The sequence below is a fragment of the Cricetulus griseus genome (genome assembly GCF_003668045.3).
Source record: "Cricetulus griseus strain 17A/GY chromosome 1 unlocalized genomic scaffold, alternate assembly CriGri-PICRH-1.0 chr1_0, whole genome shotgun sequence".
Lineage (NCBI taxonomy): Eukaryota > Metazoa > Chordata > Mammalia > Rodentia > Cricetidae > Cricetulus > Cricetulus griseus.
The window spans coordinates 172316307-172337000 of NW_023276806.1; the positions used below are offsets into that span (position 1 = coordinate 172316307).

Consider the following 20694-nt stretch of genomic DNA (forward strand, 5'->3'; position numbering starts at 1 on the left):
CAAAATTTACTTTTGTTTGAAGAAAACCTTCATTAAGAGTTAATAATTCAGCCGGGCGTTGGTGGCGCACACCTTTAATCCCAGCACTCGTCTACAAGAGCTAGTTCCAGGACACCCTCCAAAGCCACAGAGAAACCCTGTCTTGAAAAACCAAAAAAAAAAAAAAAAAAAAAAAAAAAAGAGTTAATAATTCAGTGAGCCACCGTGGAACATCTACAACTTGATCAATAAGTATCAACACAAAACACAAAACCTTTAAATGTATTATCTTCCGTTTTGTAAGAGTTCCACAAATGGCTTTAATAAACTTAATCATGGCACTCTTCATAGAATCTGGTGTGTGGGTGTGTGGGTGTGTGTGTGTGGGTGTGTGTGCTCTGTGTGTGTGTATGTGTGTGTGTGTGTGCTCTGTGTGTGTATATGTGTTTGTGTTTATGTGTGTGTGTGTGTGTATGTGTCTGCTCTGTGTGTGTTTGTGTGTGTGTGTAATTTTTCAGGACAGGGTGTCACTGTGTAGCCCTGACTGTCCTGGAACTTGCTTTGTAGGCCAGGCTGACCTCGAGCTCACAGAGATCTGCCTGCCTCTGCCTCCCAGTGCTGGGATTAAAGGGTGTGTCACCATGCCCGGCTTAGAATCTACTCAATAAAAACCCCCACAAATATCTTCAGAGTACCTTAAATGTTAAGCTGAAACAATATGACACACACCAGTCTCATTTCAAAATACTGTTAAGTCTGAATTCTTAGTCTGGCATAACTGAGCTACTGCCCATTATGGGAGAAATCAGTTTTTCATATCTAGTTTCTTTGAAAGCTAGAAAAGACTTTCAAGTGTTTGTGTCATGAACTCTCACATTTAGATAATGAACTGACATTTCCTTAAATTTGGAGATCATTGTGGGACAGGGTGGAAATGACTGTCAGCAATGTGAACTGGGTGGGGTCCTACGAGACAGGGTTTCTTTGTGTAGCCTTGGCTGTCTGTCCTGGCACTCGATCTGTAGACCAGGCTGGCCTCAAACTCACAGAGATCCTCCTTCTCTGCCTCCCGGTGCTGGAATTAAAGGTGAGGGCCACCATACCTGGATTAGCATTTTTTTCTTCATCCTGCAGAGTAAACGTCCCTAGCTGTGGGATGTATTTCATGTGAACTAAGTTCTGCGTTTGTCATTGCTTCCATCACAAATTAGTGATCATTCTCTGTTCTTCTTTCGTTCCAGCTCCCACAGAAGCCAGTGCTCAGTCTCACCTTGGTAAGTGTGTAAGACTCTGGTGCCATTTATCTTAGGACTTGCTCATCTTCCCACCCAACCCTTCTGGTTCTGTGGGCACATGCTGTGGAGTGGAAGTCCAGCTCTCTGGTTCCCTGACCTTCACTGGAGCAGGGCCTCCTGGGAAGCTGCCCCTCAAGAACTTCCATAAGTCAGCACCCTCACTCTTAGAGTCCTGTTCAGTCCCGTCTTATGGCTGAGTGTCTAAAGGGCAAGTTTCTTCAGAGCCCTTCCCATCAGAGTGCAGAGGCCAAGCCGTGGGTGTGAACAAACTGAGCTCATTTTAAATGTACGATTTCTGCTCGAATTCTTAAGGTCAGTCTTTGTTTCTGACATTACAGAAATCTGTTAAGTGATTATTTACTTTAAAAAAGGTACCCATGATTTCCTAACAGTGCCATATATTCTGAGGCCCCAACTCTTCAAGGCAAGGCAGTGAGTTAGTTAAAAGCACGAATTCTGGAGCCAAATGCTCATCTTGTCTTCACCCTTTGCTATAAGTTGTGACATCAATCAAGTAACCTGTCTGTCTGTGCCCACATGTAAAATAGAATCAATAACAGTATCTACCTCACTGAGTTGGTATGTAGATTAAGTGAAATTTCAAATTATATAGTAAAAGGCATTATATTATCCAGTGATAAATAAATATAAAATGTGTTTATTCAGTGAAGCTAACCTAGAGGGTTGTCTCTAGAAACAAGTAACCATTAAGAGTTAAATTTGTCATGTTGTGTCAGTGAAGACTTATTTTAAAAAGCAATTTCCTCCCTTTGTAATTTCATAAGAGTGAAAGGAGACATTTTAGCTGGTCCCAATCCTTCCAGGGGTCTCTTACTATGGGGCCTCAGATAGGTCCATTATTTGTCTCTTGGGCTTTTTCTTTCAACCTACAAACCCAATTAATTTATTTTTCTCTTTGGAAAATTTGCCTTGAGACACTCTGCTTTTATGTATGGCTACAGCTTGGGGCTCCTCTTGGCAGCTGAACCTAACTGCTGAGAAGCATACCTTCTGGCAGCCACGACAGGCTGGTGACCCGCAGTGGTGCAGTGGAGTCTTGGCCAAGCTGTGACCTGAGAGAGCTGTACCCTGTAGGCACATCAGATACTGTATCCAAGAGCTCAGAGGGGTCGTTAACCCACCCCCATGCTCACAGCCCATCACTGAGTTCTCTCCAGTGTATAGCCACTTCTCCCTGTTCTCACGCCTCAGGCTTCGAGGAAGAACAGCCAGTATTCCTAAGTACATGCTGATTTGCTGGTTTCCATGGCTTCATTATATGCTTGCCTGCTGGCATACCTGGTATTCTGGGGGTACGGACTGCCATAGGTAGGATGTCACCAAAGAGAATTTGAAATTATCTTCCCGGATATTTGGAAGAGATTTTAATTACCCAGTGAGTTCAGAGAACTCTGTGACTGAGCCCCTAAAAGCAGAAAATATCAACTTTGAAAAATATAAAAATTGTTGGGGTCTCTGTTAGTCATGTGCTATGATTTTAATTTTTCTGAAAATTAACTAGAGCAAATAAATTTGTAAGGAAAAGATCCAGAGGAAGTTACCCAAAACTTCCTGCACACACCCTGAAAATCTGATAGGAACATTGTTAAAGCAGTAATTAATTTCTGCTTTTGCACTCTGAGCACACTTTACATCGTAGCTGGCCATGAAATCGTTTTTTTTGTGTTTGCCCACCCTGTTTTCAGAGCTAGCAGGCTTGCTACAGTGTATGAAGATGTTTTCCAGCATGCCCCAAATCCTAATGCTTAAAAATAGGTGTTGAATACAGCTGTAAGGTAGTGGCTACTATATTTACTGCCATGGCTGGCATCCTAGCACTCTCCCTGATTTTTAAACTGACTCTATAGATAGAGATTGTTATATTATAGATAAAATTTTTCTGTGCAATTCTTGTGGTTAGTAATTCAGCTGTTAGCAGTTCAGAACTAAATGGGTAATGAGTGAATGAGGAATTTTAAAGATTAAGCCAGGGCAGGTGGGTTGATTGGATGGCCAAGAACAAATGGGTCAGGGGACTAAACGGTAGCTATTTTGGCTGCAGAAAATAGCCAAAATACTCCATCCCATTCTTCCCTGCCTTAGAGGGCAGAGACAGGTTTGCCCAGGCTGTGTCTTAGCAGACATGATATGGGTCAGGAATGAGTGACAAGTCCTGTGTAGCCTCGTTCATGTTGGCCTGCTTGCCAGAGTGGCCTGCCTGCCACTCAGTAGTTTCTTTTGGGGACCCTGGGTTTCAGACTTGAAGAATGCTAAACAGAAAACCCTTCACCTTCAGCATTTACAGACAGAGCAATTGCAACAAACTGCTTATTTAAAAGTCAGTTAACTTAAAATATGACTATTCTTCATAAATGCAGCATGTTAACACTTACAGCTAAGTCCCCCTCTACAGTGTAATTCTCTAAATACTTTCTTCCTTTCTTAGCTGAAATACACAGTGACAGTGTGATCCTACGGGATGACTTTGACTCCTACCACCAACTGGAATTAAATCCCAATATATGGTAAGTTACAGAATGTGTTGCAATTTGAATTATGAAATGATGCTAAATTTCTTTAATGAAAAAGTTTTCTCCCTGAAGGATCAATTACTGAAGATTCAACTCTTCTTGAGTACTAATGTTTTGATGAGAATGGTTAATGATGGAATATCCTTGTATACCAGCTGTTTCTTCTTCAAAATTGAATGTAGGTGTTCTTCAAATCCCTGAGTGTGATTGGATATATATTTAGTTTTATAAGATTTTCATATTTTATTCTAGTTTACTTTTCTGTTGCAGTGATAAACACCATGATCAAAAGCAAGTTGGAGGAAGAGTTTATTTAAGCTTACACTTCCAGGTTCATCATTGAGGGAACTCAGGTCAGGAACCTGGAGGTGGGACCTGAAGCAGAAACCATGCAGGAATACTACTTATAGGCTTGATTCCATGTTCATGTTCAGCTGCCTTATATAGTGAGGCCACCTGTCAGCCCAACAGTGGCCTAGGCTCTTGTACATCAGTTAGTAATCAAAAATGCCCACAGGTCATTCTTCAGCTAAAGTTCCCTCTTTCCAGCTGTGTCAAGTTGACAAGACTGGCCATCACATATCTAAAATATCATGCTAGAATGCAACTAATAATTATTCTGAGTGGGAGAAGGGAAATGTCTTACCTGAAATGACAAACGGCTTCATCATAAATTAAAATCATTTCTCCTGTTAGCTCCCCTCATTATCTACACTCCAGACTTTCTTTAAAAGGCGTTTAAGTATAAATTCCATGGAGTTTTTGAGGACAACAAAATAATGAACTCACATTGAGTCTTTAGAAACTTTTGTAGATAGCTTGAAATCTAAACATGTTGGCAGTGTGTTGCATTTTTGCTGACCCTAGAATAGGTCTGTGAACCCAGACCTTTTTGGAAGACTATCTGAATTTTGGGCTTTTTGTAATATTGTATATGGTTGTGCAGATAAAGTCAAGTTCAAAAGATGCCTACCTTTGAACCTGAAAACTCAAGCAATGGCAGTACTCAAGATTAGAAATTGAATGACCCTGTTACCCCTGAATGTCAGCATATGACTTTTTTTTTTTACTATTTTAATAAATATTTTAAACTTCAGTGGCACAATCACTTAGCATATTGTACTCACACAGATATTTAGTAGCGATTGTTTTTGGTGAGATTATTTTAGAAATTGTGTTTCTCTCCAGTAGTTAGTAGTTTGGTGGTGATGTGGAGACACGTCATTGAGAAGTTGGGAATATTGGACAGAGATCCTTAAATGTAATAGTATGGGACCCAAAAGAAGAATGAGGCCCCCAGTAGGATTTTCTTGGAGAAAGCAGCCCTTGGACTGAAAGTTGAAGATGACAAATAGACAGTGTTGGGGCTTCAATAGTAGCGAGGAGTCTTTTATGTCTTCTCTAGAAAGTTAATGATTCTGAATTATGTCAGAATAAAATTTACTAACCCAGACAAACTCACAGTGGCTCATAACTTACATGATATTTAAGAAACAATGAAACACAGGACAATTCTTCTCTGGGAAAAAAATCCAAATATAAATGTCTTGAAATAAATTGAAATTTGTTTTAAGGAAAGGCCAAAAAATTTAAGTACTATGTCTGACCAAGAAAAACTCTTCCTTTTCTCTCGACATTTATCTCTCTGCATTCCATTAATATAGATGTTAGCAGATGATTTGTTTATTTCAAGGAAAGTTCATCTCTGTCAAGTTAACTCATCATCTTCAGTTTTCTTGACAAATACAAAATGTGACTTTTATGTGATTCAAAATCTGTTGGTTTTTTTTTTTTTTTTGAATCAATGAAATGTGATTGATTTTACTTCAACCATTTTCATGATTGATTGGGTATGATTGTTCCTGGCCAAAATTATGGATTTTATGTCTCTTTTACTCATGCTATCATTTTTCCACTCTTTTTGACACTTCCCTCTTTTTTAACCCTGCAGAACCAGCACCTCTACCAAAAGAGGTTACTTCTGCTTGCTATTGCAACCCTTTCACTTAGCTCTTTAAGACTACTTCCTTTTTTCTTTTTTTAAAGAAATCAGAGGCTATGACACTCATATTTACAAAGGCATTTTGTTACACTAGAAATGACACAGTCTCTGAGATCAAGCCAATCTGATTTAACTTCTGAGCATGTAGCTTGCTAACTGGACACCCTGAGGAAAATGAAGAGCTCCCTTCTTTCCATGACCCTCATTTCTTGCAGCAAAAATGAAGCATTGAGAAGTGAGTGAGTGTTGCTACCACACCTAGGCATGACAGGTGCTCATAAAGTTCCATTCCTCTCCCAATTCATGTCCCTCTCCTCTTTCTTCTTCTTCTCCTCGCTTTCCTCCTCCATCTGTCTCCCTCCCCACCACACTCCTTCCTCTCTTTCTGTGGTAGTCTTTATACAATGGGATATATTTCTTCTTACCCAGACAGAGTTTTTAAAATGATCTTAATCCATTTGCCTTCGTCTTTCAGTCTTCTGTATCACATTTGCATAAAAACAAACATCAAATTAAAATAATGTAAATGCAATGAAGACAGAGTGGGATATGCAGAATCACCGGGAAGGACAAAGAGCATTGTCAGGCAGCTGGAACCCTCAACATAAACAAAAGCTCCATAAGCTTGGAACCAACACCCAGTAAATCCAGATATTCCAGCCAGTTTCTGTGTGTACGTGTGTGTGTGTGAGTGTGTGTGTGAGTGTGTGTGTGTGTGTGTGTGTGTGTGTGTGTGTAATGAGAGTGTGTATGTGTGTGAAGGTCAGGACAACCTTGGATGTTGGTGTTATTCTTTTGTTTAAAAAGAAGAAAAGAGAAATGCTGAGACATGAGACATGTTGACTATAAGTTTATTATAAGGCCTGGCAGAGTAGGGAGACTAAGAGAAGAGGAACAGGGATAATGGCTGACCGCCATGGCTGGTCGCTATAGAGAGACAGAGCGAGCGCATAGGTGAGAGAGAGAGTAGAGAGGAAGCAGAGAGGAAACAGAGAGCGTAAATGGGCAGGGACCTGTCTTTTAAAGGGGTCCTCTGCACCTGTGTGCAGACTTAGTTCCCATGGAACCGTGGGCTGACCAGGGTACTGCCTGTTCTACCAGGTAACAGGGGCAGGCCAGCATAATGCCTGAACCTTTCAGTTGGTACTCGCTTTCTGTCTTGAGACAGGGTCTCTGTTGTTTTCTGAGGAGTGTGCCAGCATATCTAGCTTGTGAGCTTTAGCAGGCCCTGCTGTTTGCTCAGACCTTGCTGTAAACATACTAGTTGCAGATATGCACCACTGTGCCCTGCTTTAGATGGGTTCTGGGGATTTGAACTCCGGTCCTCATGCTTGCTGGACAAGTGCTTTACCCGCTGAGTCACCTCACCAGTGCTCCCAGTTTAGTTATTTTTAAGAATATGGCAAAGCCTCACCTAGATTGAAAACTTCTTGATAGTTTTCACTCTCCTGAAATCTGTTTTCTCGGCACACATCTGTCATGATTTTGTCCTTTATAATACTGTCTTTGAGTCTCTGTGTGTGTCACAAAAGTAATCAAAAGGATCGTCTCTCGTGTACCTCTGTGTCTCTGTGCCCATGCCACATACCACCAGAGAGGAGTAAAGCGCAGGTCATGGTACTTAGGACCACATTCCCACAACTAAACACCTCACCAAATAATCCTCCAAAAAAGAAAGATGTGATACTTTCAGTAAGATATGTCAGTGTGGCCCCCAATCATTCTAGAAGCTTCATGAACGTTGTTCAGTTTGTAATTCCTATGGACAATCATAGCAATTCAGAAAAAATCAGAAATAAACTATAGTTTTAGCTACATAATTTGTATGGACATTCAAAAAAGAAGAAACAAAGAAATCACATTTATCCATTTTAAAGTTCAATCATTCACTTATTTGCTTCTATTAATTTCTTCTAATGTCCATTTTTAATTCTGCTTCATGCAGTTTTTACTGTCTTTGTTGTCTTATTATAGATAACTTCAGATGAAACACAAGCAGCATCCCTATTGTCACAAATAAAGGAACAGTGATGTGGTCTGCCAAGGCTTTGACGGCAATAGTGTGGATTCAGGAAACTTTTGTATGTGGACATCATAGTGAATGAACTCCACACTGAGCAGTTTAAAGATTTCACTTAAGAAGTGGTCATTTTCTTTGGTGAAAGGATCAATGAATAAAAGAATATAAACAATAGTAAGGCCTTTCCTTCTCTATTAGAATTATAGTCTTTCCCTGGAGGTGCTGACTGTGGTTGTAGTTTCTCTGTTCTTTCTAGAAATTATTTATGAAAACACTTGTGTAGATTTGAATTTCATTCACAAACTTAGATATCAGGAAGGCAGTTTTCTTTGTTTTCTGTAGCCCACTTAATTATTTTTTTAACCCATTAAACCTTAATTTCATTCAGTTCTGGTTTGCCCTCTCCCATTTGTCTAGATTTTAGCTGAGTTTCAGGAGTTATATTAGTGAGATGGCATGTGATGAGTAGGGATGCCCCTGGTGCCCAAACGTGTTTCTGTAGATGTCCCCCAATCCTCCGTGATCAGCTCTAATCCTTGAAGACTCCACACCCACAGAGAGCTTTTGTTCCTGCCCGAAAGGCTCCTACAGGGCAGTTGCTGCTTTTGTTTCTGCATAAGGCTTGAGAACTGCTCCTTGCTTCTAGACTAGGGAAGAGGAGGCAATGTACCTCCGGGATACCCTCCTGCACTCAGATCTGCTGATATGTAGCTGTTGTCCTTCTGCCCCCCTGGGGTGCATTGCTTCTTTTTTTTTTTTTCTGTCCCTTGACTTTTTCTTGGTCCTTTATCTTTCCCCTTCCTATGCACTTCTGGTTGCTTTGTTTGAGAGTTAAGTTAGGAACAAAGAGAGTAAACAGGCCAATAGCTCAGACTTCAGAGATTCCCACTAGCTTGGCCTGGATGGTGGGCCACATGCAGGCCTACTTCTGAAGGACAGCAAATGTCCTCAGCAATTCTCAGTCACCGAACCTGAATGAATGACAGGCAATGCTGATGGAGCAACAGGACTCCATGAATGCTGCTGACAGTCTCCAGTCAGCAAGTGTGCTCAGTATAGCTGGTGATAGAGGGATCCACAATGCCCTCATGGGGCAGAAGCAACCCTCTGAACCCCACAAGGGTGGGAATTTCATATGACTAAATATAAACTTAGAGGGAGATTAGAAACCACAAATCCGAGGGGCTGTGGAGTAGCACTTACTTAGCATGCACAAGGGTATAAATTTGAATCCCAGGATCCCCAGAAACCAGAGTGTGCTTCATCTCATTAGCACTTAACTTGGGTAACTAAGACTTTACATTGGTACGTGTAGAGTTCTTTTTGGATGAATTAAACTAATGTAACATCATTGTTATGAAGCAATGATGATCTTGAGAAAGTGTATGTGGCAGCGATGTGCATATTTGTTAAATAGAGATATATGCATTTCAGTTGTATAAGTTATCCCAATGTAAAAAAAATCGTCAAGCTTTGACAAGATGGCTCAGCAGGTAACAGTGACTGCCATGCAAGCCTGGCAACCTGCATCTTCTCCCTGGGACCCATAAGGGTGGAAGAGAATGACTGCAGACTTGTTTCTATACTTGACTGTGGCATGGACACCTAAACATGATAATAATAAAATAAGAACAGAAGACAGCAAAGGAAAAGTAATAAATAAAGTATATTTCTAATTTACAGTGAGAAAGAACAGAGGGAGAGAAACAAAAATAAATGAATTTTTAAAAATGGTTAAGTTAGAAATGCCTTTTTCCCCAGACAATTTTAAGTCAAGGAGGGAGTTTTGTTTTGATAAAGGTATCCCTTTAATGCTTGTTTTCTAAAGATTGCAGAAGGCATCTGGGCTGCAATACCCTGATGCTCTGGTGGGAAGTACAGGGCTGCTAAAGAACACGATGATAGATTGCGGCCAGAGGACAGCAGATGTTTCCCCTCCAGCACAGCGACAGAACAATAATACCAAAACGTGTCCTGCAGCCCAGATAGAATCAAAAGCCACTCCTCCAAAGAAGCCTCTCTGATGATTGTGTTGTGACACCCACAGGCATGTGGGGCATTTAGAAGAAAGATAGAAGGTTCTCTCAAACCCTACCATGTGATAAGGCCTCTGTCAGCTGTTATGATTCAGAAAATCCCAAAATGTACAGCTAAAAGATCCCAGACTCTGCTGTGTCTGCCTTCTCTTAAACTTGCTAATTTGTCAAAACAATTAATATCAAGTAGAACAAAAATGGTAATTTGGCATAGGATTGTATTTTTCCACTGAGAAAGCTGTTGTCATGATAAAGACTATAAAAACACCGATCTTAGAATGAGACGAGCCCTTCTAGTGGGAGCTGTGTCAGAAGGCACTTAGGCACATGGGCACACCACTGTTTAGTAGGAGACCCAATCACTCCAGAAAAACAAAATGACAAGTCTCTGCCAATCAATGAGCAGTATGAGATCTGCAATACAAGTGGAGTTGAAAGATAATCAGAAAAAAGGGGTGTGTGTGTGACATTATCTTATTCAGGTTTGCTTGACAGAATTTGCTCTAGCATCTAGCAGTCCCAATGGCAATGAGGTCAGAAGACAGTGGGGCTTGTGGGGGAGAATAAACCCTATCCATAGCTTTTACAGAAAGTTGACTCACAGATTGTGAACAGAAGAGAAACAGGCAGAAAGTATATTCTACATTGACACACCCTCACCAGAACCTCTGTTGTCCTTTAATGTTGAAGAATTATAATTTTATTTTTTGGCACTAAATGTACAATATTTCTGCTCTTATATGAATCTCTTGAGCTTTTCCTGTTATTTCCTCTCTTGATTTCTTCTTACTGTTGTTGTCAGTTTCCATTTTTTCATGAATAACCTTTTCTTTTATTATAAAACTTCTCTGTGTCTTTTCTTGCGGTTAATCCCTTCCCCTTATTTTTACTGTGACATAATTGCTCAGGACAGTCTTTATCTACAGTAGGAAGGTGAACCAGAAGGAACCCACTAATGCAATAAGGTATAAATCTGGAGACTCTTATTTCCCTCTTTAATCTGTATTTGAGTTGACAGAAACAAGAGCTCACTCAATGGAATTAAATGTCAAGTACATGCGAAGAAAGTGAGAAAATATTTCTTCAAGCGGTATGTCGTAGAATTCACCATAGTAGGAAATGAGAACACTGTGTGCCATAGTAGGATTCTAGAGAGCTATTTTTAACCTATTTGTCACTGTGCCTGTTAATGAAGAAGAGATCAGATTTTTCAACTCCCTGGTGAAATCAGAAGACTTCTCTTACCTTCCATAGTGAGAAGTAATGAGAAAGAATGAGCTATAAATGGAGTTTGTCATTTTCACATTTGAGGCATGTTAGCTCCTTAGAAAAAAAGGCATGACATACTTGAAGGTGAGATTATTCTTAGAGAATGAATGTCCCTTTCTGTTTTTCTAAAACCATTCTACATTCTCAAAGAAAATTGAATTTTTTTTGAAACTTAAAAATTTTGATTTTTAATTACTTCAAAAATGGTTGCATAAATAACTCCCCCCAAAAATGGCCATACTCTCTTCAGTACAAAACATCGCTTTGTTACAAAATAAAGTTTCATGTGGTGGCATATGCCTGTAATTAATTCAAGCACTTGGGAGGGAGGTTGAGGTAAAAGGATTGCCATAAGTTCAAGCCCAGTCCAGCCTGAGCTACGTAGTGAGTACAAGGCCCATGAGAGATACAAAGCAAGACCCTGTCTCAAGTAAAACAAAACAAATAAAGAAATGAAATACAACAAAATAAAATATGGCCAAAGGCTGTGTAGGCTTGTGGGGAAGGCCCAGGAGCACTGGATCTGATGAGCTCAGCTGATTGCTTAGCAGCAGCAGGCCGCCCGCAGAATTTCATTTTCTCTTGTTTGTTTAAGGCCCTTGATTTGAGAAATCACACATCAGCTTCTCTCAGCACAGTGTGATCTACACTGGGGCAGAGATGAATTATCTTTAGGTCAAAGGGTTATAAGAGTAATTTTCTTTTCCAGTTTTAAAGAACTTTATGAACAAGACATATATTAAAATTATTTTAACATCTCTGTACAAAAATGCTGGCAAATAAACAATTCTGGCCCATTGAATTCTGGCACACTACTTCCTGTGGGGAGAGTGTAGGATTGACCTCTTCAGAAGTAATACATTATGGACAGATAATTCGATGTCCTAGGTCTTAGGGACCAAGGCCATGTATCTCAAATGAGAATCTGACAATAAGTGATTGTCACTGAGTTTCCAGGTGACTAACTCGTTTCAGAAGAATACTGACTAAAGGCTGGTTGATTTCACCCTGACCCAATAGAGGAATGAGTCATGTCATTTGACAACTCAAGGAAATAATATTTCAATTATTTATTTATTGTTATCGGGATGATGTCACCACCCACCATTCATAAATCTGCAATTGTGAAAAGAACTCATTAATCCTCCCCCTCTTTCCTGTGTCCCAAGGGCCTGCAAGTCACTGCAGTCTGTGAGTCTCTGTCTCCAGAGCCACATGGCACTCCTGATTCTCCGGGCCTGCTGCCCGAGTGGCTGGGTGTGTTGTCATGCCTAATAATTTTAAAATCAGAATAAATGGCATGACATACCTTTAGAAGTGTGGCCTCCACTCAAATGCACACCATATGAAATTCTTTGTTTTAAGATAAAAACATAAACATCTAAAATGATAGAGAATAGCAAGCTTAGATGCCACAGGGTTGATTACAGTGAAAGAAAACCCCAGCCAAGAACTTTCTCACCTTTCATCGTCATGGTTTGAGCCTACATAGTTTAGTTTAAAAGCCTTCATAGTTACTGATTGTTAGAAGGGAGAGGAGGGAGAAGGACATGAAAATATAAACATAAAGTATGTTTTCATTAGTTATTCAAGGGTATCCAGCAGCCAAAGCTCATTGAACTAAATTCTTACCTACACCAGTCCTGTGAATTCACTCAGGGTTTCTCCATGAAATCCATTTCCTTGTGTTATTGTTGTAGGATTTTATCAGGAAATCAGATCTCTTTATCTTGTAAATAAAAAATAATTTTAAGAACAGTCATTACAGAATTTCAAAGCAAGCTATGGCAGTAAAAAATATATGACAAGCATTCTTTAGGGTCGACAGTGGCAACATGGATTCTGGTCCTGTTTTATTGTTTATCAAATGCAGGGGTAATGAGATGCAGTGATGTTGCAGGTCCCTCAAAAGTGATGATCTGTGAACTCCAGTAATAGAAGAGGCTCATGTGGAACCTAAGCATGTAATAAATAGGCCCAGAGAGGGTTTAATAAATTCCAGTCTCACATGATCGTTGAAAATTGCATGTATTTCCATTAAAATGTGTTTTAGTCATATTGTTCATGATGGGTATATTTTGATGTGAACAGTTCATATAATGCCCCACAGTGTCAGTTCAATTCTTATGTACAGCTTTTTCAAACTGGACAAATAGGAAAAAGGAGAAAGTGTCTCTTGAATTAGAGAAATATTCCATAGTTTTGCCATTAGAGAGAATTTATTTCTAATCCTTAGCCCGGGAGGTCACATTCCTTCTTAAATTGAGAAACAAAAGCCTGTTTAACTGGGATTATGTAAAACTTCCTCCTTCCCACACATGTGGGAGACTGTGCTGCCTAACTCTACAAAGCCCGATTTTCCTCAGAAAGAGCTCAGAGGAAGAAACCAGTTATGAGGCCATAGATTCAAACGTCACACAACAGCACCTTTTATTTCCCTCTATGAACCTCAATGAAGTTAAACCACTCATCACCAAACTTAAACCCCAGTTCTTGGAAACTGGCTGAACTATTCCACAAAAGAAGAAAATTCCAGGCATCCAGAAGTTTTTATACTTTTGAGAAAAGGGGCTAGAAGGAAGGGACACATATCACTCAGGAATTATTTTGAAATCCTTAGTTAGCCAGGAGTTATTTACCTCTGTAGAGTTTTAAAACCCACCTTGTCCCTGAGACATGGATCACAGTTATCTTCTGAGAAAGTCTGAAGTTTGCTTTGTTCTCTTCTGTCTGGTTTCCCTCAGAATTGTTCCCTGGTCTTGAACTGGTGGCTTTTCTTGCCCTTTGTGGTAACAGGCTAACTATGTGGAGCTGTTCAATGTTTAATCTTCGTGATAGAAAAGACATGTTAGAAAGGTTATATGATACCTTCTCTATCAGGAATTTCACACTGACTGGCTACATGGGGGTAGTTAGGACCAATTAGGGAAAGAAACCCCACTGCCAAAAAACACAGAAATTTTAAGGAGTTAGGCTTGAGGGAAGTTATGCTGTTGTGCCCAGATTCTGAACCCCCCCAAACCACCACAAGACCAGATCCGATACAAAAACAAAGAGTCTTTATAATTAACAAGTTAGCTGGAATTAACTCAGGTCGTCCCCGGTCCTCCGTTGTCCGTCTGACACAGTGGGTAGAACAAGAGGGATTTCGAGCAGCTGTGGGGCAGGGAATATATTGGGGTAGAGCAAGGGGAGTGTCTGGGGGTCCACTAGTTGCATAGCAACAGTCTCAGGATTGGTGCATCTCCCAGCTTGGGCAACCTGTCCTGTGTTGATTGGTCAGCTGCAGCTGCAGGAAGGTTGCTACACCTAGGGGCCCTCCCAGGGCAGTTGCTACACTCTGCATTCCACTGTTATAGGTAGAACTCAGCCAGAGCCCTCCAGCCAACTTCTATCAGATTGGTTCCTTGCCACATGGAGGGTGTCTGGTGGTTGCTTCCTAGTGATTAGGGCAAGGTCGGCTCAGCACATGTTGCTGAGTCAGGGGCCTATATCTCCCTCGGTCTTTTCTGTAGCCTGTCATGGCTGCCAAAGCAGGGAGCTGGATGAGGACTGGGCCCTTCAATGCTGAAGGGCACAACCAGACTTGGGATAACTGAAGTGCTCCCCAGGGATACAGTTTCAGACCTCCTCTTCCTTGTGTGTATACCCTTCCTAGACCTCCTACCCCTAAAAATATATACATATGACTTCATCCAGATCCTAAGCTGTCATTTCTGGAAGTCTGGCTTGTCATCTTCAATTGTCACAGCAGCAGAGAACATTAGGTTCCAGTGTAGTCAGTCCCTCCGTGTGTGCTGTTCAATCAGAGAGGCAGTAGTCACACAGCATTTGAAATATGGCTAGTCTGAATTAAGATATAAATTACAACTTGAGAGCTATTATGAAAAAAAGACTATTAGCTGTGCCATTAATAATTTCTATGTTAATTACATGTGAAAATATAATTTGAATATACTAAGTCAAATAAAACATCATGAAAATTAATTTCTTTGTTTCTTTAATTTGGGCCTTTCTTCTTGTTTGTTTTCTGGTTTTTTCCAAGCTGGGAATTGCATCTAGGACCTTGAACTTTCCAGGCAAATTCCCAGATACCAAGCTACCCTCCATGCCCTATTGCTTTAGTTTGTAATGTAGCTATTATGAAGTTGAAAATTGTGTTCATTTTTTTATGAGGGTAGAAAGCATACTGAGGCATACATGTGGAGTAAAGGACAAGTTACATGAGCAGGTCCTCTCCTTCCATCATGTGGACCCCAGAGATCACACCTCGGCTTGGTGGCAGGAGCCTTTCCCATCTTTGCCCTTGGCCCACAAGCTGGAAGTCCGTAATATGGCTCCTGCATCTTGAGATACATTAGCAGACCTAGTCATTTGGGCCTCTACTCCATAGTCTGTACAGTGATTTTCCTGAAAGTTGGATTTTCCTCTTGGCTTTGACTTTGTAAACAGAATAGTGAGTGTCTGAACATAGCTCTGTAAATTACTAGTTATGTTACCTTGGACAACAGTGTCTCTAAACTCCAGACTTAGCACCTCTAAATAAGAATAGAAAAATTAGAAGAAAATAGTTTTATGTGAATGAGGGTTTGTTTATAGACTCCCTAGAACAGTGCCTGTCAGTCACCCAGGGAAGGAAGGATTTTGTGAAACCCTTTACTTTCTAAACCTGTGATTTGCAATCTTTCTGAGTGTGCCAGAATGATTCCAGCCACACTAACCCTCTGAACTAAAAAGTGCACTTTATGGATCATAAGTTCTGCACCTTCTAGTCCCTTTCTTGCTTGCTTAATTTGTAGTTCTCACTTGCTCAGTTTTGAAGTGGCCCTACCACAGGCAGTGTATTTTAAGGACAGAGTAACAGTGGAAAATGTTGAGATCCTTTGGTCGAGATTGCAACTTTCAACTTGATAGCTGTATAAACTTGAAAGAATGTTCTTTCCTCTCTGAATGTCATTGTTCTTATTAGTAAAAATGGAGACAACAACCTGCAACCTCCAAGAGAGTGTCTTCGTCTACTTCCATCTGCTGCTGGATGAAATTTCTAGGATGGCATATAAGTCAGTCATCAATCTCATTATCAGGGGAGGGCATTTAAGGTAGCCTCTCCACTGTCACTTAGATGGCTAGTTGGTGTCATCCTTGTAGATCTCTGGACATTTCCCTAGTGCCTGATTCTTCTTTAAACCTATACTGGCTCCCTCTCTGATGGTATCTCTTATTCTCCTCAATTCTTCTCCCTACACAAACTTCCTGCTCCCTTATGTCCTCCTCACCCCTCCTCTTCTCCCCTTCTCATTCTCCTAGCTCCTTCTCCCCTCCCCCCATGCTCCCAATTCGCTCTGGAGATCTTGTCCCTTTTTCCTTTGACAGGGGACCATGTATGTCTCTCTTAGGTCCTCCTTGTTGCCTAACTTCTCTGGAGGTGTGGATTATAGGCTGGTAATCCTTTACTCTATGTTTAAAATCCATATGTGAGTGAGTACATACCATGTTTGTAGGACACTAGACCACATGAAACAATGCAACAACTAGCTACCGTTGCATGGATACCCTCTATTGGAACTGTTTGTTTCCTTTTCTGCCTTTCCATCTACAGTGAAAACTGCTGGAAGAAGTAATATTGTGTTAGTCAGCCACTGTACTGCTAAAGCTAAGCACAGTGTGTTAAGCTAAGAACCATAAGTCCTGTGTATGGTGGTATTAAACAGAAGAATGCTGTAATAAATGATAAAAGAATAAACACCACTTGCAGCTGAGAGAAGGGTTAGAACTGACCACCTAGAGGAATAGGCATTCAGGGTAAATTAAAATAAATTATGTTGACAAACGCAGTCAGATTGTGAGAAAATCAAGCAAAGGACATTTAAAAGACTGGCAGGAAGCCCACTGATTTATCCCATCAGTCCTTGGGGAAACCTTTGTTCCTTCAGGTAGCAACACTGTGAGTGGCAGCTGGCACTTGGAAATCTTCAAGCATCTAAACAGGGTAGCACGCCTGCCTTTAATATATTTTTTGAGTTCTGGAGATATGGAACACAGTGTTGGACAGGACAGCTCAGAAGAGCAGTGAGCTGTTCGGGGAGAAGGGCGGCTCCTTGACGGTTCCTCTTGTCCTGTGCTCGTTTTATTACTCTATAAAGTAGAACTGGTCCTCCAGAGGCTTCACACCTCCTGTTTTTCTAACTCCAGACTGTCAGGCTGTCTGCATCGGCATTGCCTTTGAACAGTATACTGCTGTGCAGATTCTGCCCAATACCTACTTAATCACACATAGAGGAGGAGGCCTATAATGCATGCTGTATTCAGATATTATCTTCTTTATATATGGTTGATTAGGAAGTCCTGGTGAACACATAGAGCTAAAATAGTCACTACAGAAATTCAATTAGCCAACCTCAGATTCATATAAATAAGGATATCTTTAGTGTTGGTACTAGAGCAGGGATTCTCAACCTGTGGGTCTCGACCCCTCTGGGGAATCAAATAACCCTTTCACAGGAGTCACCTAAGACCATCAGAGGTATCCGTTGTTTACATCACAATTCATAACAGTAGCAAAATTATGATTACAAAATAGCCAAAAAGGAACTATACTAAAGGGTCCCAGCATTAGAAAGGTTGAGAACCATTGCCTTAGAGCTGATGGCAGATAGCTATTATAAGTTTTGAATATTCTCTTATTTTTTTCTCTGTAAAGTTTGATGTTTCTCTCAAGCTATTTCATAATATTGAATATTAAATAATCCTCATCTGTCACTAATATAAGAAGTCTATTAATTCCATATCAATGAAAATATATTAATATAACTTTTTAATTATATATATTATAATATATATATATACATATATATATATATATATATATATATATATATATAAAATGAATGCTTTGTCTGATGTTGTCTGTGCACCACATGTGTTCCAGGTGACCACGGACATCAAAGACAATGTCAGATCCCTTGGTACTGCAACTAAGGATGACCATGACGTTCGTGTGTGTGTGTGTGTGTGTGTGTGTGTGTGTGTGTGTGTGTGCTCTTAACTGATGAGTCATCTTTCCAGCCCCTCCTCCAATCTAGTTTTTATGCTACATCTTTTAATTAGAAAAACAACAGGAAGAAATTCATATGACATACCCTGTACCAGGGAGAAGGGAATCAGATATACCAGTTTTGTAGCAAACAAAAAGGGTAGAAATTCACAAGAAATTAGTAGTAGTAATAATTTCATTACTATTAATAAGGTTACCTCATGCATGGTATGTGCCTAACAGTATTATGAGGTTTTGTTCTTAGGACTTCTGACCTTAAGAATAATTCTGTTTATGAAATTGTATTACACTCAGTTATTCATTCAACCAAGATTTATTAGTACTACATACAATAAATGAACATGCCGAAAATGAACACAAGTTTGGTTCTTTGCCAAAGCTATCGTCTTCCTTCTACTGTCAAGGACATTTTATTTGACTCTTGTAGCACAGTAATCAAGAAATGATTCCAACTTCCTGCTAAGATTTATGATACAATGAACTACACTGTAAATCCGTATCAGAAATTCTTTGAAAAACATTTAAAGATAATTGGCATTGCTGATCTTCTAGTGTGAGCACAGGTGGAAAGGTTGGTGTAGCAGACATTTGCTCTAGACAACAAAATGAGTAAGAAGCACGAAGGTCCATTTGCCAACTTTATACAGTGCTCCTACCTCACACCCTCAGGGGCTGCCAGGTCTCTCTTCACTGTGTCTTCTATCTTCTGTCTGGATGGGAGTTGCTGCCCCCTCCCTGAATGCATAAACAATAGAATGGTCCACCAAGCAAAGAGCACAATGCCCTTTGCACAGAATTTGACACCTGGAATGTGACGGCCTTTGAAAATACTCTTTCTTCATCAAATAAAGCTGCCATGTGTTTTGAGGTCCAGACGGGAAATCTAGATCTTTCTTCCTACATGTTAGATGTGTAATGATTGTAGATGGAAATGTCACAGTGAAGAGCAGTATGGATGTAACTGAACATACCCCCAGTCAAATACATTCAGTTTACTAGAGAGACATGAAAAATGTACTTTGATCCTGTCTTACATTTTTATTAAGCACCTCAGTTTGTAGAAATAAAATAGAAGATCAAATTCTTTTCAAGGTTAACATAAGTCAGTATCCGAAACTTAGCTCTATTAGAACCTGTGTATAATATCCCTTAGTCATATATAGATTGCATTTGATTTCATCATTTTTAGCATTGTGGAATGGAAAATGTAAGTTTGCTTGAGAATAGTAATTTGAAACATTTATATTGCCCACAATGCAAACTGTGTGTTTGGGAGACACAATTCCATTTTAGAGATGTAGATTTTTAGTTGATTATGTAAGTGAATGTTTAACACTTGAAACTGTTCTTGTATTGGGTCTATTGGGTTTCAATATCTTATATGTAATTATTTGTAATGTCATTATCTTATATGTAATTATTTGTAATGTCATATTCCATTATTAAGGCCTGCTATGGGACTGCTTCTGCCCTATCAGTTTCTAGATACTATCTCATTTAATTGTCACATGGCTAGTTGAGACTTGGGTCAGTATTGTCATCCTCATTTTACTGATGAAGAAATTGAAACTTTGGGAGATTTAAGAGATTTCTCACCACTACAAGTTACTGAAAGAACTAAAATTTACTCTCAGCTCTTTCTGGCTTTGTGTCGTCCGAGCTTGTCGGAAGCCAGTGTACCATGACTGCCTGTGCAGTGGCCATCGGAGCCAAGTAACAAGTATCCCGCATTTCCTTATCGGAGCAAGAAACTGACTTGTACTGCTTAGTTCTCAGACTGAGAATGTGCTCTGTGTCCCTACAGGGCTGAGTGTAGCAACTGTGAGACAGGAGAGCAGTGCGGTACCATCATGCATGGCAATGCGGTCACCTTCTGTGAACCATATGGCCCTCGAGAGTTGGTAAGTCGGTGCTACTGAAGAACGGTCACTTCATTACAGTGATTATCCTGCTTTGTCAACAGAAGTTTCTCTTATGCAGTAGGAGTTCAGATGACAATTTCAAGTGTGATTTGTACTACTAGTGATGTCTCAAAATCGGGAGAGGTAGTTTTATGATCATTTTCAAATGTAAAAATGAGGGTTTCTGTGGTAAAACTGGCAGCATTGGTGTCTCTTATTAAACATTCATCTCTAAAATAGATTGAAATACAGATATGATATGCATGTCACATGTACACAATACATCTAATATTTAAACAAAGTGTGACTAAGCTCTCATATAAAGCCTTCTCTTATCATTATTAGTTTCTCTTTGCAAGTCAACCCTTTAAAACTTTAGTTCCTAACAACAGATGAACTTCGATGGATTTCTTTTTTATTTTTTTGTTTTGTTTTTGTTTTGTTTTGTTTTGTTTTTGAGACAGGGTTTCTCTGTGGCTTTGGAGGCTGTCCTGGAACTAGCTCTTGTAAACCAGGCTGGTCTCGAACTCACAGAGATCTGCCTGCCTCTGCCTCCCAAGTGCTGGAACTAAAGGCATGCACCATCACCACCACTGGATTTCTTTTT

At 40.0% G+C, this 20694-nt stretch overlaps 1 protein-coding gene across 2 annotated transcripts in view; it reads left to right on the forward strand.

The window, feature by feature from the left end:
• Reln (reelin) overlaps positions 1–20694 on the forward strand; it is a 446863-nt gene that overhangs the window by 197064 nt on the left and 229105 nt on the right. For both annotated transcript variants that reach the window (XM_027393422.2, XM_027393423.2), the window contains exons 5-7: positions 1221–1253; positions 3721–3799; positions 19991–20087. In XM_027393422.2, the coding sequence (XP_027249223.1) occupies positions 1221–1253; positions 3721–3799; positions 19991–20087 (209 nt within the window). The remainder of the gene's footprint in view (positions 1–1220; positions 1254–3720; positions 3800–19990; positions 20088–20694) is intronic.